Consider the following 25,821-nt stretch of genomic DNA (forward strand, 5'->3'; position numbering starts at 1 on the left):
ACCCAGCTCATTCTGTGTTTCTGTGGTAAGGCACATTTAAAAGACTGTCATCTAGAAAAATCTCATGCAAGAAAGAGAAGGATGGCAAGCTGTAGGATATTTCAATTCCTTTCCCTCTGCTGCCCCGCTGTGGTTACACTCGGGTACACTGCCAGCCTGCTGGAGTATGGAACGCTGACACACTTCAAGAGGCAAACAAGCACACTGGCAGTGGGCTTGCTTTACAGGGCTGGGGTGTTGGAAAGAAGTGGTTAACTTGACAGGACATAAGCATGTGATTTCCCTCCAGTGTCAGGACTTAGAAGATTTAAGAGTGCTCAGTTTTTCTGCTCAGTTAGAGATGGAGTTTATGTGCACAGGCATGCGTGGAGGAGAGAATTAGTGCTGTAAGGCACAATAAATCCAAGTCCTAAAAAAAATAGTACTCAGCTACCACATCCTGGAGCAAGGTGAAAACATGCCAGAAACAGATGCATTGCCTCCCAGTGCTAAACTATGAGTAGAACCTCACAGTTTAGTGCACAGGAAACAACATACCACCACCACAACAAAAGGAACAAGAGCCTGTATTTCTGAAAAAAAACATTTCATTTCTAAATAACTTGTTGTTCATTACCTACCAATATTGACAACCAAAATATACTCATCTAAGAAAACTGGACAGTAAATAACTATCAAAATATTTACCATATAGTTTGAAAGAAAAGGAAATCTTCAGTGAAGACTATCTGAACAGGTTACTCTTACTCCAGAAATATTTCTATGGATAAGGAGAACATAATCACATTGAAGGTGCTAAAAAGAAATGTAGGTTTTTCTGAAGGCAGCTGGAAATGCTAAGACTCTATAGAGATCTCAAGTAGATATATCTAATATGGTTGAAAACACAACTTTTCCATGTGGAAAAGTTCACAATATGGTTCTACAAGTTCAAGCATAAGAACCTACTACTACTGAAAAGAATGACATCCATTCAAGGGCAAATTGTATTAAGCCTCACAGACCTAATACAGGAACTGCTTTTTCTCCGATACTTCTTGTATTTCCTTTACAGAATAAAGAACAAAGTGGTTTTGCAGACTTCATCATCTGCATATAACCTAAGAGGCAGTAAGGCAGAAGAAAATGGCAAGGCCCTAGATGAGCATATATTATCTTCACTTTCTAAGTGATTGCAAATATGAACAGTTCACATGTATTTAGAATCAATAAAGGATATTTTTTTTATAGTTCTTAATTGACCTGAAAACCATAGGAAACTAGTTACACAGTTAAAAACCTCTACCATTGTGAAAGCAGGAGGCGACAAAAAGAAGATGAGATCAGGAAAACATAATTTCCTGGTTTTGTTTTTCGATTCTACTTCGTACACTAATACAGAACTCCTATTTGTCCATTGAGAAGATGTAGTATATAATGCTAGTGTCATCTTATGCATTCTAGTTTTGGTGTCTCATATATATCACAAGCCAGCAAATAGAAACTGATGGTCCAAATCTTAGAAGAGAATCCCAGACTTGCAAATTAAATGTTTTCACACTTCTAGTTGGTAGTCACATGAAAGTAAATTTCAAACAGAATGAGAATACTTTTGAAGCCTCTAAAAAGAGGCATCTCAAGGGAGGATAAAAAGTAAATAATGGCTGGAAAAAAGCCTTCAATATTTCCATAGCTTGAGACATTTTCAACGTCAAAAAGAAAACAAACCCAAAGGGAAGTAAGGAAGTGATGGTTCCTATCAGTTTAGCACGGGAATAAGTTTTCAAGTTTTCAGCAGGTCATTTTAGCTTGGGCACAGTTAGATGCTGACACACTTCATATTGCTTCTGGGACACAGATCCAAAACTCCCCTGCACAGATATATGACTGTGCTAGGACCTGTGTCAGACATCCCACCACTGTACTGCACTGTGCAGCAGCACTGTGCCTTCTCAGTCTCCTGGCAAAATGAACTTCAGAAATATTGTTGAGGTAACAGATCCACTTACTGGGTTGTACCTATTTAATAAGCATTAGAATTATGAACTTATTTACACCTATTTGTATAGAAAATATGACTTAGAATAGTAAAAAGGGAAAAAAAAAATCAGTAACTACCACAAATGTTTCTGCTTCATCTCCTTCCAGTCCAGCAACGGCTGAAACTGGCAAATCAGGGCCATAGTATGGATCATCATTACGAGAAGGTGGGAAAAACAATTCCTCACGAGGACTCACGGCCCCACAATCATCAGGGAGTTCCACGGGGCTGTGAAAAGGCAAAAGATACAGTCTGAAGAGAAGAAATATGAATAGTAAATGCTGATACAAAATGGAGAAGCTGTTTTCAAAATAGGTTTTATTTCTGCAAGAGTAATGGAGGAAAAGTGAGTATGCCTGTGTATTTACATATGCATTCTGTAACGCCAAAAGGCACAAAACCCTTCAGTATTTTTTTCAGATCACAAATTAAGGCCTTGTTTATACTTTCATTAATGTAACTGTGTAAGTGGCAATATGTTGATTACATTAATAGTTAAACACAGGTGGGAATGGTAGAGCAGCTGCCATCTAGAAGCATAGGTTTTATATGTCAATGACTCCAACTTGAGTGATATAAGCTACTTTTATACCAACCTCAAAAAACATTTTGGCAAAAATAAATTCTAGTTTTACTGTGCTCAGTGAATTGCAATGATAGAGGCATCCTCTCTGGACTGTAAATTAGCCACAGAAGTTGGAAATCACATTGAAAACTGATACTGCTTTTGGTACAATTTGTGATAACAAGAAGATACTGTTTAACTATGCTTACTAGGAAAAATTTGATCCAAATTTGATGGTTTCATAGCTACAAAAGCAATGCCCAATATAGCCAATTTACAGAAAAGGAGTCCAGGCACTATCTTTATTCAGTCACACAGCTTTTGATCAAGGCTGCCAAAGCAGCTGATTAGTATTAGCTTCATAGTGTGTATAATCTGGTCATGTGAGTACTAAGACATGAAATCATAAATTTAATTCACTTGATTGACTAGACAGATTTATAATGGTTGTGATTTAGCAATTACTGACTGCAATTTCTAGGTGAACTAAGTGGGACTAAATCCTTTGCAAATAGAAGTGTGTTGATAGTCCTTGTTATTAAAATGTGCCTGTAGATGTTGCTCTTAGCCTGAGGGGTGTTCCACTCACTGTCGTGTAAGGTGATGCTCCTCCTTGCTCCTTTCAACACGCCAGATGGTAACAGAGCTCTCAGCAACAAAACACAGCTGCTGCCAATTCATGGGGTTAAAACTCAGAGAGGTTCCTGTTATCCCTGGCTGAGACTTACTGCATAGGAGGATATTTTCTTTCCAGTTCCTTCATTACGGAGAATAAAAGAAAATAAAATCCGTTAAACATGTAAAAAACCATTGAAGCCAAAGGTCTGGATGTGGTTAGGACTGGTGTTCAAGATCCAGTTTGGAAAACAAATACTTTGTCACTGACAAAAAATTTCTGCTGTCAAACAAGTAAGGTCCTCTTGAGAATGCAAAGGATGTGGTTAATTAGCCACACATAAAATTATTACTGCTAGAAAATGATTGAATAACTGACATTTTAGAAGCATTTTCAGGCACTCCCTTTTGTGAAAAGACCAATGGTCACGAGAAATGGATTTTTTTTCATTAGCTCCATCAGTGACTACTAAAATGGGCCCAAACAATTAATTCTTCAGCCCCCCAGCCTTGTTTTTCCAATCTGTAACATAATGACTGTAATGCTTGCAGCTGGAAGGTGTGATAATGAGGAAATAAACCACATTTGGCCTATGATTATCTAAGGATTAATTACCTAGGTAATACAGTAATTGTGTTGTGAGTGCAGACATACAAGCTATGGCTGTATTAACAAACCTGGGCACAAACCAGAGCAAAGTTTGTGGGGGGCTGTTATGTGTAGCTAAGAGAAGCCGGGGAATCTGCTTTCTGCTGACTTTTCTTTTGTCCAGTACAACCTATTTTATGTTCTCCTCATCTAATTTGCATATTTTTCAATATACAGAATAATATTTGATGGCATTTGCATTTTTAGGTGCTATCCAAGAACTGATTAACATCATTTGAAGAAAATGGTTAAAACTGCTTCTTAATTTATTGTACAATCTATCTGACTGTTAATCTAAATAACATTTATAGCTCTAGTATTTGTCAGTGTTGCTGAGAAATCTAAAATGCATACACTGCTGTAAATGGATTCAGTTTAATCCCTTAGCCTGGCTGTAATAAATTCACTCACAGAAATATCACGAAGCAAACAATGGTTAACATTTATAGCATATGCAGCAAAAGGGAATTATTCACACATATGCAGTAACCCTCATTAAAATTACAGGAAGCTATAAATTAGAATTCTGACTTTTAAAGATTGGAGTATATCTTGCTTTCTAAAGATCTGTCAGCATGTTCTTGTCTCATACCTACCAGATAACACCAACAGGGTTTTATAGTAGATAATCCACTAAGATCTGAAACTATGGTGAAACATATCTGAAAAGGAATCTGACATTATGTTTATCCTTTGAACAGAAAAGAATAAATATTAGGGATAAAATATCTCAGATGAAAGGCAGCTTTTAGTTATCCACAAGCTCTTTCTATTTTGAGACAAAAGTCTTTAAAAACATCTCTTATACCTCTGATTCCAAACTAGCTGCTTAAAATACTGAGGCTGTGCAATTGTCATATAGACATGACATCTAATGCTCAACACTGTGATTTCTGACATCTGTACATACAGATATCTTCAATAAATGCACACTATAATCCAATCACCAAAATGAAGGTCCTGATTTCACAGTAAATTCAAAAACCTCTGTTCAAATTATTACACATTCTAAGCTTAATTTCTAATGTAATTGTATTTTGTTACTAAATTCTTTGTGGCTTAGGATGGTTTTTATGACAACTACCTGCTGATAGTTGTAACATGCTGATTCAAACTGGTTAAAATTGTTTGGCCTTGGAAATCACTACTACTTTAAAGCATTTAAACGTTTCTAGGTATTTCTTGTTTTAAGAATAATCTAGACAAGTCTTTCAGGATAGTGCTTTTTTGTTTAAGAGCCCACAATGAACACACTGAACCATGTGTGTTACAAGTGTGTCAGCTGTCAGAGCCTGTGTTGGTTTCCAGTGTGATATACACAGACATCCTTCTTGAACTACTGCGTATGATCAGAGTTCACAGCAAACATTATTCTTCTTCAGAAGGGATAAAGAAGAGGCATCCATAACAGTATCTACTCTCATTACCAAAGTTCTGAAATTCCAGGAGTTTCTGCATCTTCACTTATAATTGTACAAGAAAAGATCTTCAGTAACCTGAGACTATACTGACTATTCCTTACATGTCCTCCCTTGCCTTTCTCCTACTCCACTCTCCCCATTTCTTTTGAAGTGCACAGACTCCACAGTCAATGGGAGCTTGCTGGCTGGCAATGGAGGCAAGAGCAGAATTGTATTTTACAGTACAATTAGAATATTAAATACTCTACCTTTCTGTACCTGTGCTGCATTATATAATATTTCACATCAATGAGCAGAAAATTATGATCCAACCCAGTGATCCAAGTTAGTGTAATCACTGAGCAAAATTATAAGCTGGAACTAAGATCAAGCAAAAGTAATTAAGAGGACCACTGAACAGTCCATGGGGACAAACCAGTGCAAATCAGCTTTAGAACCCTTTTCCTCTTTTCAACAGGCAACTGTCTTCCACAAACAGCATGGTGCTCAACTTCCAAGAGTGAACAGATAATTAACTGATGCTGGAGGATCTGGAAGCACTCCAAATATCAAGATTTGGAAGAAGGTAAAAGATAATTTTGCTACTGCTAACAGCCATTTTGACTAGTGTCTACTAATACTAGAAAACAAAAAGCAATTTTGGTACAGAAAGTTTGCAGACAATGATCAGTCAGGAAAAAAACAAAAGAGATTAAGGAAACCAGTAAGTGTTCCATATTCATTAGCTTAATCTATGTTATAAGAGTAGTCACACAAAAATATGAATTAAATACAAATGGTGTAAGACAATTTTTTTTACTCTTACCATACTGAAAGAACAAACTCTGGGATTGAAGAGTAACTGGCCAGATATGGGCCTCTAAAACTAAATGCAAGTAAGGTATAGTCCAGTTGAACATCACCTGAAATAGAAAAATGAAGAACATGGTCTTTGATTGTCCCAGACTTTATTTGATAGTACCACAGATACTCTTCTCACTTCATTTATATCCATTTTAACTCTTTAAATATTCTTCAAGCCCTTGATTTCTTTGCTTCACTGCAGATTATTCTTTTGATTTGATCATAAAAATGTTCCTTATATATCATTGCTTGGAATTTTTTTCAATTTTCTTTCCAATAATATCTTGAAATTGTACAGTATTTTTCTCCAAATCCACGAAATATTTTGCAGTCATAATTTTATTCATATACATGAAAAAGTAAGTATCACGATCCTCATTTGAATGGCAAGGGAACTGAAACATGAATAGGGTAAGCAACTAAACCAAAGAAAGAAATTACACGAAGGAGGCAAAAACATACATTAGATTCTGGACTCCAAAGTTTAACTGCAAGAACCCTCATCCCTCACATCCCAGATTTCTCCTCTGGCTGTCAGCAGTCTGCCTGGGAGTCTACTGCAGTATGACTTAATCTGACTACATTTTCCTAAAACTAATTCCATTTAACTCCTTTTCTTTTCCTTTTAAATTAGCTTCATTATGTATGGTCATATTCCTCCCTAGCTTAAAAGTAAATAAAGTAGTGCAGTGGAAAATTCCTTCCACTGCTTTCTATGAATTTCTTCATGAGGCAGCTCCTTGTCACATGTCCTGTGACAGGGACAAACAGTCTCTGTTTTTCAAGTCTTATAAAAAAGCCCCACAACTTCAGAAACTGACAATTAAAGTATTTTTAAATGAAATTATGATGATGAGGGTTACCACATCACTACCTTTTAATTCTGTCAGTTTACTCAGTTCTGGAAAAGTGTAGATATGTATGAGGGGATTCAGCTTCCGGTCGGAAAAGGCCACCACTTGACTGCTGGCATTTGCTGCAAAGGCTCCCACCTGGCCACTCTGGCACTGTACTGCTCTTGTCTTCTTTGTTTTGATGTCCAGGAAGAGGATGTAACTACCACAAGGGTAGCAGACAGTTTGATTGTTGACAAAGGCCAAGTTCTTGTTTGAGAATCCCTGAACCCAACTGAAAACAGAGCAACTGGATGTTAAAACATTAATCAGACAAGCATTTCTCAAAATCCTGTGCAAAAGGGAATGTTGTAGCCTAAGTTACCTGAACTCATGATTTGGATTTGTTAGGCTCATCCTCATATCAGTGTTGCAAAACCACAACAACTAAGATCTGGTATTATGAGTTACTAGTTCAGTGTTTCCAAAAACATACAGTCAATCTTACCCTGATGGAGCACAAAGGCCTGCCATAAAGACATGGAGAGATGCTTTTATTTCTTTTAGTTTTCACTAAAAATAAAGTCAGCCAAGTTCACAGGTTCTGGTTTCATACATAACCCAGCAAAGGGCATAGCTTCATTTGTTTGAATTGTAAGGGTACAATCTATACTTGGGACCCAGCTGTGTTTGCTTAACCTTTTTGCACTTTCACTGTTCATCTCATACACATAAAAAATATAAAGGTACAACTTCTGTTTAAATGAAGCAAACCAGGAGGACTGTTCTGCTTTAAAGACTCCAGTACTTTAACATGGCAAACTTTTGGAATGTAAACAGGATGTGTTACACAAGGACTGAAATAAATTACCGAGGATTAGTCTGTTCATGAACTTACAACATGTCAACAAATTCATAACTGCATGCAGATGTTTTTACTTTTCAAAAAGTGTGTGGAGAAACATCAGAGTTGTCTTACTAAAGGGATTTGCATTTACCACCAAGTGAGGATGTCAGTTTAGGCTGCTGGTACCATGGCAGGAAAGTTCCAGCAGTGTGAGAGATACCCTCTGTACATGCTGTTAGGATCCTCTCTTTGAATCATCATTCAGAAACATCCCATCTCTGCTCTTTTTCCAAATCAGAGAATTTGATTGGGAGAGACCTTTGTTCTCTGCAATGACCAGAAGCATTTTTACACTCCTTTCACAAACATAAGTCAATCATAACATCAGCTCAGTTGCTGATCCTTTGTACTCTTCAGAGAACATGGTACTAAAGCCTCAGCACTCTCATACTTAGGAATGCTTTAAAATTACTGGTCTTGAGATAAATTTATGTCCAGCAATAACTTCCCATTATCTTTTCTGAAGAGTTTCTGCTCCTGGCTCCTTTTGCTACAGAGGAGTCAAGTGGAGCCAGAGAGGAGTGGGAGCACTGACAACGTGCCATGAAAGCCACGGCAACAGAGGAGACATTTCAGCTGATAATGTTTTGCTGGGCCTTCCTTCATACAAGAACAGGTTGTATGGGGTACCATGGCACATGAGACCTCTCTGAACAGGCTTACAGAACTAGTTCTTTGCTTTTCTGCAGCATTAGGTCGGAATCCATGGAAGTTAAGTATTTCTAAGTTCTGTTTGTGGAAGTAAAATGGAATCTAGAAAACTTGTACACCGGGATAAATTAATGGGGTGACAGTGCAATTTATCATTCCTATACATCCAGTAAAGGCCTAAGGGGACAAGGGCTCAGGCTGTTATATATAAAAGAGATAGACAGACAGACAGACAGACAGACAGACAGACAGATAGATAGATAGATAGATAGATAAATAGATAACTTCTTTACTGTGCAAGCAACCATGCACTGGAACAGGTTTTTTCAGACAGGCTGTGGAGTCTCCCTCACTGGAGCTTTCCAGAACCGTCTGGATGTAATCCCATGCACCATACTCCGGGATGACCCTGCCTGAGCAGGGAGGTTGGACCAGATGACCCATTGTGCCCCTTGAACCCGCCCGACTCCGTGATGCTGTCATCTGTGCCCACGCTTCTCTCTCCTCCCGCGCTGTCCTGACAGCCCCCGACAGCGCAGCGTCCCTTCCTCTCCCTGTCTGACCGTCCTATCCACGGAGCCGCTGCGGGGTGAGCACAGCGCAGAGCACGGCGCACCCCACCCGGGCTCGGGAATGTGTGAGGGGTGTGAGGGCTGTGCCGGCCGCCCCCACCTCACTTCCAGCGCGGCCTCCGCAGCTGGGGCGGGCCCCGCCGCCATCGCCGCCGCGAGAGCCCCGCGCCCTGGCAACAGCAACGGCGGCCGCCATTGGCCGGGCTCGGAGTAAGCAGCTGATTGGCCCGCGCTCTTGCGCCAGCCAATCAATGAGCACGGGTGGGTATTTAAAAGCCCAGTAGGCGGTGCCCTCTCTTATCTGGGTAGCGGGAAGCGTGAGGGCTTTTATGGGAGAGCTTACTGTTCGCAAGGTGGGGTAGTTCTGCCCTCTGAGCCACTGATATCTGGGACATTTTAACCCTGGCAATCATTGCTGCTGAGTCTAAGAAGCAGTTGCTGAATCAAGTATAGGAGTGCATCAGCCTCGGGGGAGAGACTGTGGGTTCTGTCTCTTGGTCACCCTGTGTGCCCCTGCACCTGGTCCAGTGCCATCTGCCCGTCTCTTTGCAGGACAGCTGTACCTATTTCCCCATTACCTCTTGTGTCTTTCCGGAGTCACCATCCCTAAAGGTGTTCAGGAGGAGTCTGTATCTGGTGGTGGGTGATGTGGTTTAGGGGTAACAGCTGGACTTGATGATCTTGAATGTCTCTTTCAGCCTTGATGATTCTGTAAGGTACAAAAGTTCTTGGATTGTGTACAGTAAAGCTTCTCCAGCTTCAGAGTGATCTGAGGTGTTTTCCCCAGGAAAGGAGAAAGTACAGCTGCAGCCTTTCCCTCTGTACTTGAAGCTTTTAGCCTGGTTACACAGTAAGAATCTCCAAGTACTTAAAAGACAGATTTCCTTTTCTAAGGGAGGATTGTTATTTATAGTGTCTTGGTTGTGTTAACTTGCTGTTACTTCCCTGTACAGTGGCAGTATGCACTCGCAGTGCTAGACAGCAATAAAGGGAAAATGGCATTTCTGTTCAGAGGCAGCAGGACAAACCTGTTCTTTACCTCTTGCCTCCACGGATACTCTGTGTGCCAGGCAACACCAGGAGAGAATGAGGAAGTGGGTTTATTTTCTTTGGTACTTCTGAGTGCCTATTGTACCATGTAGGTCTTGTGATTTGAGTTCCTACATGCCTGTCTCCAGGCTGTGAGTTAGCCGGCTGCCTGTGTGTTTCATAATTGCTATGAGAAATTTCAAATTAATTTTCTCTATTTTCATAACCCAAAATTTTGCTGAGCCTTTCCTAAGGATAGGTACTTAGAGGAATAAGGACTATGTCCTCTAACACAGTTGGGTTTTGTTTTTTTTATGGTGGGAGAAATTGTGTTGTTGGCAAAGAACACCTTATGTATAGGTTGTGTTTGCTGAGGGCATGGCAGACTTGCGCAACAAATTACCACTCCCTTTCTGTGCTGAGCTGCTTTATATATATAAGCAAGCAGGAGTGACTCAACAAAGTCATGTTCCTCCATTGCAATGGATAATGGTGTCATGGTTTTGTTACTAGTGACCATCTCGGTGTTTAGCTGCAGGTGAGATCACCACAGAAAATATTGGTCTTTGTGATCTGTTGTCTGAGGCCCACCTCAAGTGACAAAACCAAACCAGGTAGGACTTGGCCCCTGTGCAAGCACGGATCCACTGATGAAGCTGGAGAATGCTCTCTTAACCTTGGGAGATTGGGATGCTCTATTAGCCTCTTGGGAGCCAGAGGAGATTGTATTACTGGGAAGGCCAGGGTTTTCCCTCCCTTTGGCAAGAGTTGTGCCAGCCCACTGGTCCCTACAAATGTGCTGTTTCCTATTAATGTACAACACCAACCTGAAGATTTGTGTGTGGAGCCAGAGGAAGGGAATCACTTTACCTCTGTGGTCAGAGATCAACTTGGATGCTGTGTGAATATGTGAAAATCATTAAGAGGAAAACACCTCCATTTCTGTTATTATACTCCAAGGAAAGCTGGCACAAGGAAGGCCCTGGTGCCTTAATCTCAAGTCAAGAGGGAGCAAAGGGACAGAGAAGACTTCAATCTGTGCTTTGGTTCTTTCTTTTGCTCTATGCACGCAGTGATGCTCCCACAAAGATCCTGTTTGCAGAAGCAAGCATGAACCCATCTATAAATGCACTGTAGTAATTAAGTTAGATTTAACTTTTTAACTTGTCTGTTGGGTTATTGTTTCCTCTTGGGGTTTTTATCATGGTGCAGAACAGCTGCAGGAGAGATAAACTCTTCTTGTTACCCTCAAGGTGCGGCTGGATGGGATTTTGGAGGGTGGTAGGTGATGCAGGAGGAGGCACTGAGGAGAACCTGGTACTGATTATAAATACCACTGGCCCGGGAGGCGGAGTTCGGCCGTGGGTGTCCCGTTCCCACGGGAATGCCAAAGGTGGTTGTGCAGCTCTTTGTAAACGAAGAGAGAGACAGGGAGAGCACCGAGAGCAGCTGAACAGCGCCTGTCCCAGCTGGGTGGGGAAGGCGGCAAGCCCTTGGGGTCAGCGGCGCTCCCGGGCCGAGGGGGCGGTGGGAGGGAGGGAGGGAAGGGAGGGGAAGGAGGGGAGAGGCGGGGCCGGACAGCCGTCCCCCGGCGGGCGGTGCCGCGGCCCGGGGGCAGGGCGCTGCGGAGGGGCAGCCACAGCTCCGAGTCCATCGCGTCGGAATGTCGGGTGATCACTCCCGCAGCCTGGGCAAGGGTAAGCGCCGCGGGGCCGGCACAGCTCCCCGGCCGGGTGAGTGCCGGCTCAGCAGACAGGCCGGACAGTGACAGCCGCTCTCCTCTCCCCTCAGGCAGCGCGGCGCCGGGCCCTGTGCCCGCGGGGCTGCTCCGGCTCTACAGCATGCGCTTCTGCCCCTTCGCGCAGCGGGCGCGCCTGGTTCTCCGCGCCAAGGACATCAGGTGAGCTCCTGCCCGCACCCAGCAAGAGGCGGGCCTAGCTGCCTTGATTTCCTGAATTAAACATCCCCGAGCGAAATGATGGGGAGGCTTTCTCTGCGTGATTTTGCTCTAAAGCTTGAATAAGTAGCCTGTGTGTGAAATCGGCTACATAAAGGCCCAAAGTAAAAACAGCAAGCTGATTTTCTTTTATAGTTATTGCTTGTGATTGCTTGCCCTGAGTAAATGTGAGTAGAGACATAACATATGCTGTTTGTTTTTGATGTGAGTGGCCGTGAAAATTCTGGAAGCTACGAATATTCGGTGTTTCTGTTGTCACTGCCCATCACAACACACTAGTGAGTGACTGACCTTTTTAAACGAGGAAATGTATGGTGTTCCTTATTGTCTTGTTCTGGTGCTGTAGTAAGGTAACGAAGTTCAGTGCTTGTGTTTTTCTTTTTCGAATTAGCCATGTCATTTCAGCATTCTTGAGTGGGGTCTAATGTCTCCCTCAGGTACAGAGTAAAATTACCTGTTTTTTCCATCTTTTTCTGGTTCTTCCAAGGCCTGCCAGTGGTTTGTTAACCAACATAGGGCTGGGAGTTCATGTTAGAATAGGGACTGCTAACAGGTCTCTTGATAGTAAGATGGGAATTGAGTTAGTTGGTTTGGGGTTTTTTTTATGTGGGTCTTTTTTTTTTTTAAGAAGAGCAGATGCAATAAAATTCTGGGTCAGTTTAATTCTGTTTTTATTTAATGTCTTTGGACTGATTTTGGAGCTGGGAGGTTTATTGTTGCGTAGTGATTTTCGAGGGGTTTTATGGCTACCTGGATGTGATAGTTGCCTTCTGGTAACTTCACAGTTGTTTTGAAGGTTAGCTGTGTTTAGCAGACCTTTGGGCTTACTAAGAATTTTCCGGGATCACACATATAACTCAGCATCTAACTTCTGTTTTCTAAATATACACATATTTCCCATATATATATATATATTTATCAATAGCTATTTGCCTTTACCCCAAGCACTTGTTCCGTATGAGGCCATAAGTTGGGAAGTAGGAAGGATGCTCTCCTGGTTTGCTCTGTGGTTAAGGGCAGCTTAAGGTTCAGGTGCATTTTTTAATTGGGGTGTAGCTCATTTGCAATCAACTGCTTCTTTCTTAAACTGCCCCTGAACTCAAATGTGATAAGTGTGCTGAGTTCTAATCTTTGTTTTTAGTCTGGTAGTTGGGTGCTTGTTAAACTAATAAAAGACATGTATACTGTCTGCAAACAGCTCATAGCAAGTCAGTGCATGCTGTCTCCAGTAAAGTGTGGCAGTATTTCTGTGTCAAAGGATTAATCCTGCAAACAACTTCAAAGAAAACAGGAAAGTACAGAGGTTTGAGGGCTGAGCCTGTCAAGTACTGAACTATTGAGGTGACTGCATTTTACCATGGTATGGGGTAGACTGGATCAGAACTGAGCCTGTCTCGGTGTTGTTTCTTTTGCTCTTTTAGCCATGAAGTAATCAACATCAATCTGAAGAACAAACCTGACTGGTACTTTGAGAAGAACCCCTCTGGGCTGGTTCCTGTTCTGGAGACCAGCAAGGGCCAGCTGATCTGGGAGTCCCCAATCACCTGTGAGTACTTGGATGAAGCATTTCCAGGGAAGAAGCTGATGCCTTCAGACCCGTATGAGCGAGCCTGTCAGAGGATGCTCTTGGAAGACTTCTCAAAGGTACTGTGTGATCAGAGTGGAACTGTGTTTCTGACTTCACCATTACACCAAAAACTGCAGCTCTGTTGCTGATGTTGCTTTCATCCTTTAAGGCAGGTTTTGTGTCTGGGATGAGCATTTAAATAAGCAGAGGGGATATTTGGGGCCTTTGGCTATGAGCACATATAATCCACTGTGTCTCTGAATTGCTCTGAATGCGCAAGGATGGATGCGGGAAGGCATCCAAGCAAGTGAAAGTTTGTATGACTGAGGTAGGGTTTTGAGCATCCTACAATAGAGCAAAGGTTAGCAGACCAAACCAGCTGAATATGTGAGACCTGTGAAGTGACAATAGCTGTATTTTATTCTGATCCTTTCTTTAGGAAGTACTGTGTGAATGCAGGATGTGGGAAGTGCCTGAGGGAGCCTAAAACCATTGACAAGAGATGGCATGTGGCTGTAAACATGGGACTTTGTAGGGAGGCTGGTTTTGGCTCTCATTTGGGCTTGTAGCTGGTTGACTGGAATTAAACTCTGTACTAGCATGTGATTTGAGGAGTCTAGGAAGTGAAAGAAGTCACTTGGATATGAGACAGGAGAGAAAGAAGCAGAAGATGCAGAGGAATGTGAACAAAGAAGGGGAATAAAAGGGAGAATATATTTGCAATAGGTCTTTGTAAATAGACCAAATGGAAAGAGGGAAGTGTGTTGCAAGAAAGAAAATGTGCAGATGGGAAACACTCTTCACTATTCTCTTCTTATTACAAGACTAAAATTCCTTACTGTTTGTATTCATTCTTCCTCTAGACTTTTGCTTGCCTATTATGAAGTATAGAAGATTTTTATCAATGGACTTTATGTAACTCTTTAACGTCAAATCTCTTAAGATTTAACTTGCATTTAATATCTTAACATCTAAGTTATTTTAAGCTTTGAGTGACTAACTTGTATTCTTGTAATAGGTGCATTAAAAACTCTGTATTTTCCTTTGTATAGATAACACCCTTGCTTTTCAAGCATGTTTTGGCAGTCAAAGATGGACAGGACACCACTGCACTGAAAGCAGAGATAGCTGAAAAGTTTGGCAAGCTTGAAGAGGTGAGAGTATTTCATGATAATGAGCAGATTACCAGCCTTTGTATGTTCCCTTTTTTCCTTTCATGCTGTGGCCTTTGGAGGTAGATATATCATTCAGTTGGTAGTTACAAGAAGAAACAAGCTTTCAATTTATTACCCTCAGTCCAGGTTGCACAAGAGCACCGTTAGAATAAATTTCAAGTAGTAAAACTGAATTTTATCTAGTTAAACTAAACTTTATCTAATGATAAAGACTGTGTAGACTTGTAGAGATTTTTGAATTATAGCGGACTGCTGTTGTGTTGGATATCTTTGTTCTACTTTAAGTGAAGGGGACCTTGCAGCATGTACTAAGAGCAAGGGCTGAAGAGTCTGAGTTGCTGAAGAGCATCTATGCTGAAAGCAGTGCAGATACCTTGGTGATGACATGAAATCTTTTGCATTCTGGAGCTTATCTTTAGGGGTGGGTGGAAGCAGAATGTAATGTGTGCTTTGTAGAAATCCAGCCCTGGACCATGTTCTGCTACTGGTGGTGTAATGCAACTTCAGTGGAGCTCCATGAAGTGTCAGGTGGCTTTAATTCTGTATTAGCCACTTGACAGTCTGTGTTAGTAATGGTTCTTGGCTAGTCTGAACAGCTGTTGGACTTGTCTTTGTCATGAACCTGTTCCTTCTTCCTTTAGCAGCCATAGCCAGTGCTTGGGTGGATCAGTGAAGAAGTGTTCCTCTGGAATAGTTCTGTTTTGGTGCAAAGCTGCCAGTAATATTTTAGTACTTTCCTAGATCTCCTAACAGTCTGGTTCATTCTGCTTTCCCATCCCCTTGGGCTGCCCAAACACAACTGTTTCCAGAGTAGTCTTGTCCATCTGATCAGACTGAGGCAAGAGTACTGTAGATGATGAGTTCCTGGGGAAAGTGGTGTGTTTCACTTCCCTGAAATACAGATGTATTAAACATTAAAGAGGGATTAGTTGTATTACTACTACTCGTTTCTGTGGGATTTTGGTTTCTTCTCAGGGCCGTGTTTTCTCTGGGATACTCCCTCATGGGGAGTCTCCTTTATCTCAGTTCTGTTTCAGGAAAGATTCTCCAAAGGCTCATTTGGTTCTTGTTCCTTGTGTTTATTCATATATAATTAAAAGACTTGGCAGTCCCCCCTGGACTTTTTGCACAAGTTCAACCCCCCCATAGCCTGGCTCAAGTAGGCTTTAATAGCACAAAATGCAGTTCTTTTATCTTTAGACTTAGTTTTACACAAGTAACAATAGACACGTAAATTATTTTTCCTAGTGACCTAATGACCTATCACCTGTATGCTGCACTGTGGCATTTTCTATCCAATCACCTGTTACTACCTAAAAACCTCTAGAAGAAGAAGATGAAGAAAGAAGAAGAGACAACACCCTAAATACTCCGTCTTGTCTTCTGCTCTCTAAACTACCTTAAACTCTAAACTAACTTTTTCACCCAGTGACTTAAGAAAACTCTCTAATCTACACATTTACACTTTTAGTTTTTCTATTTAACTTTAACAATTGTTTTCATGGTGTTATATGAAATTCAGTGTTTTCTTGGTTGTCAGAGCCTGGAATCAGAGACAAGGGCACACACTCTGTGTCTCAGATTCCAACAGGATTAACCTTCTTCCTGCTTGATTAATACTGTGAAATAACTTGCTGTTCCTTCAGTGTCTCTATTTTACTATACCCTGAATGATTTTGCAGCAGCAGCTGATGGTCAGCTGTGAATGGGAGGCCAGAGCAGAGCCGTAAGAACTTCCCTCAGTGTATTGCAAGAGATTCCCGGAGGGGAAGTACTTTGGAACACTTCTGTTTTTCGATTTCTGCTGCCCAACAGAGGGGGCTGTGTTCCCATCTCTGCCCCTGTGTAGCTGCTGGTTCTGCCAGACACCTGGGAGCTCAAACAGCTCCGTGATTCCTGAAGGGCTGTTTTAAAATTTTTACTAGATGAAGGGGACAGGGAATAAATGCCATGAGTGTATAGGGTGGTGTGTGTCCAAACAGAACAAGATTTGTAAGGTCTTTTGAGTTCCACCTTTAAAACACCAAAATGCCTGAAAATAGAGACACTAATCTAATGAAAGAAAAGAACAAGCTCTGGAGGGTCATTAAAGCATATTAAACTTGGATGACCATGGCACATAAAAATGCATTGGAGTCATAAATGTAACAGGAGAACTTGCTGCATGCTTTGTGGCCCTGCTTTCTGTGCTGAGCTGTGAGGAGGATCTCTTTCTGGTGTAAGTTACACTTGCTTCCTGTTGCCTTTGCACCTGGAATCAAATGCAATTTGAGATGTAATGATAGAAATGCTTCCCTGACACCACTTGGCCTCAACTGCCATGGGAAAAGAGTCCCTGCTAAAATGGTGCTCTAATTTAGCAGGATGATAAATTTAGGTGGATTTATTGCTCAAGAAATTCATGTCTGCTGCTGTGTTCAATTAGTCTGTGACATTTATGCTTTATGACAAGCAAGAAGTCACAAACATTCTGTGCTGAACCTCTTTTTGTGCACATGCTGCAGCTTGCTAGTGATTCATATTTTGTGCCAGTTTTTGAACCTCTGGAGAAGAGTTGAGCTGTACTATTAAGCTTAACTGTACTGACTGGCTCTGACTCTGCTAATACTGGGTGCACAAGAGAAAGCCTCTATCTCCTTCATTTGTTCACTGATCCCTGTAGTGTGCCTGCCTTCCTCTGTGCAGTGGGGGTTTTGTGTAGTGTTCTGCTGCACTTTTCGTTTGGGGGGCAGCTGATGTCTCTCACTCTCCACAGGTTCTGTCCAAACGCAACACGGTGTTTTATGGTGGGGACTCAATCTCAATGGTTGACTACATGATCTGGCCATGGTTTGAACGTCTGGAAGCATTCCAGCTGAAAGAGTGAGTACTTTGCCTGGCTTCTGGTGTGTTCTGAAGTGCCTCAGCATCAATATTCTTGGTGAGCCCTGTAGCAATGGGCCACTCTTGAGGGCTGCTGAGGAAAGCTTGTATTGTGTTGCAGTTTGGGGTAAGCATCCTGCTCTAAACTGGACATTGTACTGGGACAGAGAAAGTAGTAAAATGGAACTGTTCAAGCTGTTTTATTTCCTTGATGCCTTCCAAATTTTCCATTTGTGTTACTCAGTCTCTTCCTTTTTCCTGTAGCTCTTTGAATCATACCCCAAAGCTCCAGCGCTGGATGGAGGCCATGAAGGAGGACCCAGCTATCAAGGCTACAATAACTGACCCACAGACATACAAAAACTACCTCCAGCTGTATCTGCAGAACAGCCCTGAGGCATGTGATTATGGGCTCTGAGGTGCTAGTAGGAACATGCTGGTTGAAGTGTTAGTGCTGTTTTTCAGTGTGGGAAGTCAGTTTAATTTGGTTGGGGCTCTTCTGTGGTTGCATTTCATAATAAGGAATAAATCTGTGCTGAAAAAGTTGAGAAACCTTCTGTGAACTCCACTCCTTCCTGCTGGGGGAAGGATGTGCTGTCTTCAAGCAGGAGATGGAAAGTCATTGTTAGCCATGAATACTGCATAAAGGAAAATGTCTCTACTGAAGAGGTGATGGTCTGTAATCTCTGGCCTCATTGTAGGCATTGTAGTGGGCAGTCCCTAAACTGATGCTGTTATCTGATTTAAAAATTGTTATACTGGTGTCTTGAAAATGAATAAAAAGCAAGAAATGTTGTCTTTAAACAGTTTTTCCTTCATGTTTCTGGGCAGCTATTAGTCACTGGACTGGTTATACAGAGAGAGAGGAGCATTGAATTGTAAAGGCTAAAACACAGTGTGGCATGTGAAGTTAAGATGTGATTCCTATTGCAGACTGGTTATCTCTTCAGACAGCTCTATTGCCAAAACACTCACTTTGCAGCCCTGCCCACCTACCCCTGCTGAAGTCATGTTTGCAGGAACCATCTAGTAAGAGCTTGCAGTTTTTGTTAGATATGCTAGGGGAGAGTGTATGGTTATAATTCTTCTCTGCCCTTCTGAAGTACTGGAGTGTTTATTCTAGGTTCTAACCTAAAGGCTGGAGTAAGGAGTAAAGCCAACCAAAACAATATCCTGAGCAGAAGGACATTTATTTTCTCTTCTCAGCATTTAAAGCATTGCTCTGCTTGTTGAGGTGTAGGTAAAATGAGAGAACAGAAGTAAAAGGAGTTTAGTCAGAATGTTAAGCTGGTGATGTCTGGCTGCTGGTGAAGGAAGGAGTGTGTTCTGTTTCATCAGGTAAGTGGCAGGATCAGAGCTTTTTAGTTGAACATCTTTGAAGCTATCCTGTATGTTAATACAGCAGTGTGGGGACAAGATTATTTGAATCACAAGCAGTTGCAGGAAAAACTTCTTCCTCTCCTGTTTTTTCCTTTTCTTTCTTCCTGTCCACATCCATGACTCATTTTGATATTGCTCAATTCTGTATGTCTGTCAGACCACTAGCAATCCAAACTAGCCATTATTCCAGGGAGTTAGCACACAGAAAGAATTAAGGCAAAGCAGCATGTCCAAGGACAGGGCTGTGGTTCCTGTGAGGATGAGGTGGTTGTCATGAGAGATCCAAGACTGTTCCTATCTGCTTCCCATTGCAGTGAGGTGAGGTAGCATAGCAGGATGTGGTGGCTCATGGATTTCATGGTAATTGTGATAGTGGGAGTCTTGGAACTTTTCTGGAGGAAAAGAAGACTGATCTTTTTCCTGTAACATCTTCTGCCCTGGCACAGTAACTCTGAGGTGGTGCATGCTTGTGTAACTTCAAGTAGGACAGAGAATTTGATGAGGAAAAAAGAATGAGCAGGAACAGGTCAGCCTGTGGCTATTGGAGGGGCTTGTTTATGCCTTACTAACTTTAATTCAAGCTATGCGGCTTTCCTCCTCCCATTTATCTTTGTGGCTTTTAAACACATCTGGCACTACTTAGAGAAATAATAATTGTACTGCTGTTGCTTCCAGAATACTGCAGTTTTTTAAAAGGTTTCCAGTTAAGATGTGATGCTACACATGTTTCGTAGGTTGTCAGAGGACCCAGAGGAAGCTGAGAGCTGTGAAGTGTTGTCAGGATGTGGATCTAGGCCCTTTCATTAGATGAAAACAGGGTTTGAGCTTTATAAATCAAATGTCTCTGAAGTAGTGTTGCTGGGATTTCAGTGGCAAACTTCCAAAAATTAACTGCAGAGCATTTTGGTTTTATTAGCAGCTCTGCTTTGTGTAGGGCTTGTTAAAAGTTGTTAGGATAGTGCTAGAAATATGTTACAGTTTGCTCCAATGTGTTATTTGACTGAGTGGAAGATGTGACATTAGGGAGATCCAGTAAGAAGTTAAGAGCAGAGATCAGCATCCAAAACCTGAACTGGCTCCAGCCAGACCATGGTAACCCAGATACTGTGTTATTTGAACAGAAAGAAATGCTCTCCCCATCTTTATTTAGTGGCTGTAGTGTACCATTATAAATGTGCTACTTCAGCAAAAAAAAAAAAGAGTAAAATGAAATATTCTGCCTTATAATTTACTATTAAATATCTATGTTCTAAATCCCCAAGCAGGCAGCTGGGGTCTTGAACTCATTACAGCACAGCAAGAAATGCAGGCCTCAGGCAAAGTGTTTCTAATATGGTAATGAATATGCAATACTGGCCAAGTCTTGAAAGTAAAGACAAGTTTTGTGGAATGGACTGGCTCTCTCCTTTCAGATTGGATGGATGTAGAAGAGACATTTGCATTTTCAGTTTTGGTCAGCAGAAGAGAAAGATGGAAGTCAGTAAGGAAAGGATCAAGCAGATGAACAGCTCTCCCCTTTGGCCAGAGTCCTCCTTAAAACCCTCTGTGGATCAGATAGCATAGTAAGTACAGTCTTTACTCACCTTCTGCTCCGTGTTTTGCCCTTGAAAATTGTTAGTGCTCTTGCTTTCAAAAAAAGAGGGTGCTTTTTTGGTTGTTTTCTGTTACTGTGCCACCAAATATAACTGCTACTAGCACAGGTTAAAAAAGATAAATTCAGTGTCAAGCAAAAAAGGACAGTCTGTCTTATAAAAATAGTGAGTTTAGTAGCATGATGGCTAATAGATAATTCAGGTTTACAAGGCATTGGGCTCTGTTCTGTCCTACATTTGCAGCATGTCCCTATATCTTTACTGACGTCCTTGAGATGTCTGGTACCCCCAAACAAGATGTGGTCCAGCGTTTGTTCACGATAATTTTAGGATCCTTTATATTGAAGCTAAGAGAAAGGCAGAAGGGAGACAAAACAGAACAAAGGAATGGGGATCCCAGGTTCTGGGAAGTTTGGCTGAGTTTTGGGTAAGTTGAGTGGGAACCTGGGTGAATGGGACTGCAGCTATAACAAAAGGCCCTTGCTTGGGGAAGTTGTTGAGAAGTTTCTGTCTAGGGAGGTATTAAAAGGGCCAGTGGTTCTTGCACTGAAAGTGGTAGCAACTGGAGATACTGGTTTGAAAAGGTTAAAAAATCGTGTACAGCAGACACCTGGAACACCTCTGTCAACTCCATGCAGATGCCTGTGGATTTGTTGCTTTTTCTAATCAAGAGAAAAGGACATCTCAACTTCTTGCTGTATTTCACTTAATCTCTGTTTCTTGCCATGCTTCATTTAGCAGCTGTTTGTCCTGCACCAGACAGGCCTGGCTGTGAGTGCATGCGTTGGGCATGTGATGTTGGCACAGTGTTACATGTCCTGGGACTGCTCTCCCCAGTTTTCCACTGTTGTGGTATCTGTAATATTCCCCCACATTAGCAGGGTTTGAGAACTGGCTGTTTCTTATCCTCTCTCTTGTCTTTACTAGTAGCCTGATTATTTTACCATCATTCCTCAGACATGGATTTCACTTCAGAATGGCTCATGAAAATGCAGTCTCTAAAGTCATGAGGTCAGGTGCAGTTTTACTAAATCATGCCCATTTTCTGTAAGATAGAAACAGTCTTTTCTACTGCTGGTCCAAAGCCAACAGGGATGGCTGTTGCTGATTTATCTGAGTAAAGTAATGATGCTATGCGATGTCATTAGTATTTTTTCCCCATCTATAACATTTTGATTTACTAAAACAGGAGTTTCAAAAGTTGTCAGTGAGATGCAACTGTGACTGGGGTAGAATGTGACAGCTGTTCAGTGGTCTGCAATAACGCTAAACGTATCTGAGTCCAGGAGGGAGTGAGAATGCAGCTGGGATGAAGGGGCTGGTGTGTGGAGCCTGCACCGTGCCTCTCACAGCATCTTCTGGTGAGCAGGAAGCAGCTTGTGAGAACTGCAGCACGTGCTGCAGGTTTGTGTCTTAGAACCACCACCCTTGGCAAAGCTGATGGAAAAAGCCATTTCTCCAGGGGAAAGGGAGCCAGGAATAGGGGCACTGAACCACCACAAGCTGGGTAGGGAACAGACAGTGTTTCCTGTAAGCTGCAAGCCATTTGCATGAGTCACCTATGTGACTGTACAGCAAAAGCATAGGAGGGCTGAAAAAAAAGGAGGAAAAAAGCTGTCAACTTCAGACTGCCTGAAGAGTCAATGAGAATGAATTGAGACATTATGAATTAACACTGTCGTTCCTGCAGCTCTCTGCAGCATGCCTGCTCCCCCAAAGGATGTTTTTGTGCCTTTCATCCTGTCACTCAAACCATCCTCAGACGGGAGGTCTCAACAAGAATGTGCTTTGGGCCAATCCACAGGTTGGGGTGTGGATTTTTTTTTCCCCTATACATTCATGACAGAGCTCATTTCTGTGCCTGTTTAGGCTTGGAAGCAGAGTTTGTCTCCTCTTACTTGTAGTAATTAAGGCATGGTGATTAATCAGCTGTGTGTCCTTGTGGGAAGACGGCTCTGATATAACCTGTGTATTCAAGCCCACAAATTAGGTGCCTCAATTCCTCTCCATATGCTTTATGTGTCTTGATTGTTCTGTGCTGGTCTATCTCTGCCCTGCATCAAATCTTTCACTTCCAAAGCTTTGCCAGACGTGGCTCTGGCAGGGGAGTCAGTTTGGGACTATGGTAGACAGCTGCATGTGGACAAGCCTTGCTTTTCTCTAGTTCTGTCTTACCAGGACAAAAACCATCAAGAGCTGCCCTGTCCTGCCCTGCCTGGTGTCAGCAGGCAGGGATGAGATCTGGAACATGTTCTCAAGCTAAGCACCATCTCCCTGAGGATTTGGGCAATCCCTCTGTGCTGTCCCAGCAGAGGGCTAGAGAGCAAGACTGAAGGTTGGGAGCCAGGGAATGGATTTCTTGATGCACCTGGGGAGGTGAAGTGACTGATGAGTCAGGCTGTGCGCTGTGGTTACTGATCCCAGACCTGCCCAGCTCTGCCCCCTGGGCCTGTATTGCTCTGTGTGGGATGCTGAATGTTACAGTGCCTGCAAAAAGGTGCCTAATTGGACTTCCAGTGGTGTTATAAGTGTCATGGCTCTTCTGCAAAGCAGGACAGTACAGACAGAAACTTAATCTTGTCTCCTTACATGACTAAATCTTGGAGTTGAAACTGTTAAGGGCTGTAGGCCCACCTACACCTATGTGAAGATAGCTTCACATCTCAAATAGACTCCTTTTGCTGCTGAGTGCCTAAGACACCTTTAAGAACTTATATGGTTTTATTTTTATTTTTGGGCACAATTTTTAAGATAGTGCCACAGTCAGACATTTTACAGGCACTCAAATATCTGAACAGGCCGTATTTAAATGTTTCACCTCAGCACTTTCTGTTTCCCCCTCAGAGCAGATCAATAAAGCTAATACCTTTTATTTTCTCCCTCCTCTAACGTTCTGTGTGAGCTCTGGTTTTAGCTAGACAGATTTATAATTACTTGTAAACTCAGAGCCTTTATTTGCAGAGGTGCTGACTTTGAATAATGACTGAGAAGCTTTGTTCTATGCCTCTGTAGCCAGAGATTTTACTTCCAGCAGTTGAGGAGTCTCAGATGACACTCTTAAATGTAACAAACCTGGAAAATGAAGTCTCTTTTGAAACACACTGTAACATTAATTGATCCACAGCAGGGGCTTGCTTAGATTTCCTTTTTGAGACTAGACTAGTCCAATAGATATGATGGAAACAACTGTTTGCATCTATCTTCCCTTAAGGCTCTGCTGCAAAGTTGGGTGGATCATTCTGAGAGTAGCAAAAGCAGTAACAGAACTCTGCATTTTCTCACAGCTTATTTCTTCAGGTTAAATAAGATATGAGTACCTACTACCTTTTACTGCACTGGGAACATTTAAATTACCTCTTTTGTACTTTTGAAGTATTAAGAGAGTATTTGTCTCCAATCCATTTGCCTGCTTGCTTAAAGATTATCAGAGGTTTTCCTGAGCTTTATCAAATTGAGTGACAGTTGTTTGATGGATTCAGAAGCTACTTGGAAAAAGATGAAAGCATAGGCCCTCTTTCCCTCCTGGCCCATATGTGTAAAGACACCAACTGCATAGGAGACTGGCTAAAAATAACCTAGTTTATGTTGCCATAGGGAATTTATTATTTCAGAAAAAGACAGGACTGCCTGGAATTTTACTTGGAAGGGATGCAACAGCTCATATGTTTGGTTGAACCCTATGACCCAACACCTTGAGACATCCTTTTCCCAAACAAATAGAATCCAATTAAATGTAAGTTAAAATCCAGTCCTGTGCCAGTGGCACTTGGGGACAGACCCGTGTTAGCTTTTAGTCCTGCAAGCAACAAACCATAATGCAGAGTTGAGCAGAGTGGATGGAACATGCTCGATATGTGAGCAAATCCTGAGCAGTATCCCATTCTGAGACCAGTGTTACCAGTTTGATCCCTACTGGTACCTTACTGAATTAATGTAAGCATGCTTGTGAGTCACCATATCCTCTGAGGCTGCTTTTGCTACTTTTATTTTTTTCTATAGCACAGGTATTTCTGCCCACTTGAAATAAAGGAGATTGTATCTTTGCTTACAGCTACCCCATGAATGATAAGAAGTCATCAGATAAATTTTTAAGCTAAAAAGCAATCTCTAGTGGGTGGCTTTCTGCTCTACTTACCCTATGACAGATAATACTGCAATAGTGGCCATGGCATGGTCCAAAAATCTGCCAATTGCCCTTCTGAAAAAGGATTTTTCCAGGGATGCTACCCCTTCTGTTCCACAGCAATACTGAAGCAGTAAATTGAGGCAAAGAAAGAAAAGTGTTCTAGAAAATCAAGAGCTCAGTGGAGAAAATGTTGCTGAGCTTGTCAGATAGCTTTGAAGCAGGATGGGATTTTTTTTGTTTGTTTTGTTTTCTTTGTTGTTTTTTTTTTTTGTTAAAACAAAGTTGCATCAAACCAACACTGCTGATGATCCTGGGCTACAGAATTCTCTTTCCAGCAGTGTGTGGTTGACCCTGGGAAATTGTAACTTCTGGGTTAGTAGATTTGGGCTGCAGCTCTTAACCCAGCTACTTCTCAGACCTGCATAGTGCTGATTCAGCCCCAATGAGCACTGGAAGGCAGAGTTATTAAAGGTGTGTAGGGCATTCTGTGGGGCTGGAAGGCATTTTGCCAAGGAAACAGTGGTGCTTTTATTATATAAATTAGTAACTAGCTCTGGTTGTGCTGCCAGAGCATATTATAATATTAACAAGGAGGTGCCATTCCATTAAACCAGGCAAAGGAGTTCAGCAGGGGGCTAAGTGGTGGTGGGTGGTTGCTGAACTTGTCTGTGGATACACATAAAATAAGTAGGTAAAGAGGATTCCTCTGGCTGAAATGTAAATTCAGGAGATTGCTTGTTCAGCCTATAAGGGCAAAATCTGTCAGCATTACTTAGGGCTTGCCATGAAAGGGTGTTTTTGAGCAGATATGTTCAGAATAATTACCTTGATTTCCTGTGGATTCTTATTCTCAAGAAGAATGACATGCCTGGCATTATTCTGGAATAGCTATCCCAGTTCATGTTCATGTTGTAGTTTATTGTGACATAATTTCTATAGGGATTCAGGAATCCCAGGGATTCGTGCTGTTGGGCTCACTGTGCTGGAATCACACTGGAAACATCCCCACTCCTTCCTTCTGCTCTCTTAGAAACATTTTGCAGGGAACTAGAAAAAA

The 25,821-nt window shown here is 41.9% G+C and overlaps 2 protein-coding genes across 3 annotated transcripts in view; one reads left to right on the top strand and one right to left on the bottom strand.

Moving 5' to 3' along the window:
- Nucleotides 1-9,332, bottom strand: part of CFAP43 (cilia and flagella associated protein 43) — a 42,160-nt gene extending 32,828 nt beyond the window's left edge. The window contains exons 1-5 of the mRNA XM_058841600.1: nucleotides 9,177-9,332; nucleotides 6,988-7,241; nucleotides 6,076-6,172; nucleotides 3,175-3,342; nucleotides 2,098-2,248 (exon numbers count right to left, since the gene is read on the bottom strand). Of these exons, the coding sequence (XP_058697583.1) occupies nucleotides 2,098-2,248; nucleotides 3,175-3,342; nucleotides 6,076-6,172; nucleotides 6,988-7,241; nucleotides 9,177-9,223 (717 nt within the window). The 5' untranslated portion in view covers nucleotides 9,224-9,332. The remainder of the gene's footprint in view (nucleotides 1-2,097; nucleotides 2,249-3,174; nucleotides 3,343-6,075; nucleotides 6,173-6,987; nucleotides 7,242-9,176) is intronic.
- LOC131580416 (glutathione S-transferase omega-1-like) lies at nucleotides 9,134-18,470 on the top strand. 2 transcript variants are annotated; one of them, XM_058841599.1, is made up of 6 exons: nucleotides 9,134-9,337; nucleotides 11,897-12,005; nucleotides 13,484-13,706; nucleotides 14,682-14,783; nucleotides 17,560-17,666; nucleotides 17,931-18,470. In XM_058841599.1, exons 1-6 carry the CDS (start codon nucleotides 9,328-9,330, stop codon nucleotides 18,082-18,084), a joined length of 705 nt encoding a protein of 234 aa, XP_058697582.1. In that variant the 5' UTR covers nucleotides 9,134-9,327; the 3' UTR covers nucleotides 18,085-18,470. The 2 variants fall into 2 exon arrangements, with proteins under 2 accessions (XP_058697582.1, XP_058697581.1); XM_058841598.1 differs by lacking the exon at nucleotides 9,134-9,337 and adding an exon at nucleotides 11,670-11,802.
- Nucleotides 18,471-25,821: the final 7,351 nt, after the last annotated feature.

The sequence above is a fragment of the Poecile atricapillus genome, chromosome 6 (assembly GCF_030490865.1).
Source record: "Poecile atricapillus isolate bPoeAtr1 chromosome 6, bPoeAtr1.hap1, whole genome shotgun sequence".
Classification (NCBI taxonomy): Eukaryota; Metazoa; Chordata; class Aves; order Passeriformes; family Paridae; genus Poecile; species Poecile atricapillus.

Coding starts and splice junctions, on each gene's coding strand:
- LOC131580416 (XM_058841598.1), top strand. CDS start 11,769: ATGTCGGGTGATCACTCCCGCAGCCTGGGCAAGG. Junction 13,707..14,681: donor TCTTGGAAGACTTCTCAAAG/GTACTGTGTGAT, acceptor TCCTTTGTATAG/ATAACACCCTTGCTTTTCAA. Junction 17,667..17,930: donor GAAGCATTCCAGCTGAAAGA/GTGAGTACTTTG, acceptor TTTTTCCTGTAG/CTCTTTGAATCATACCCCAA.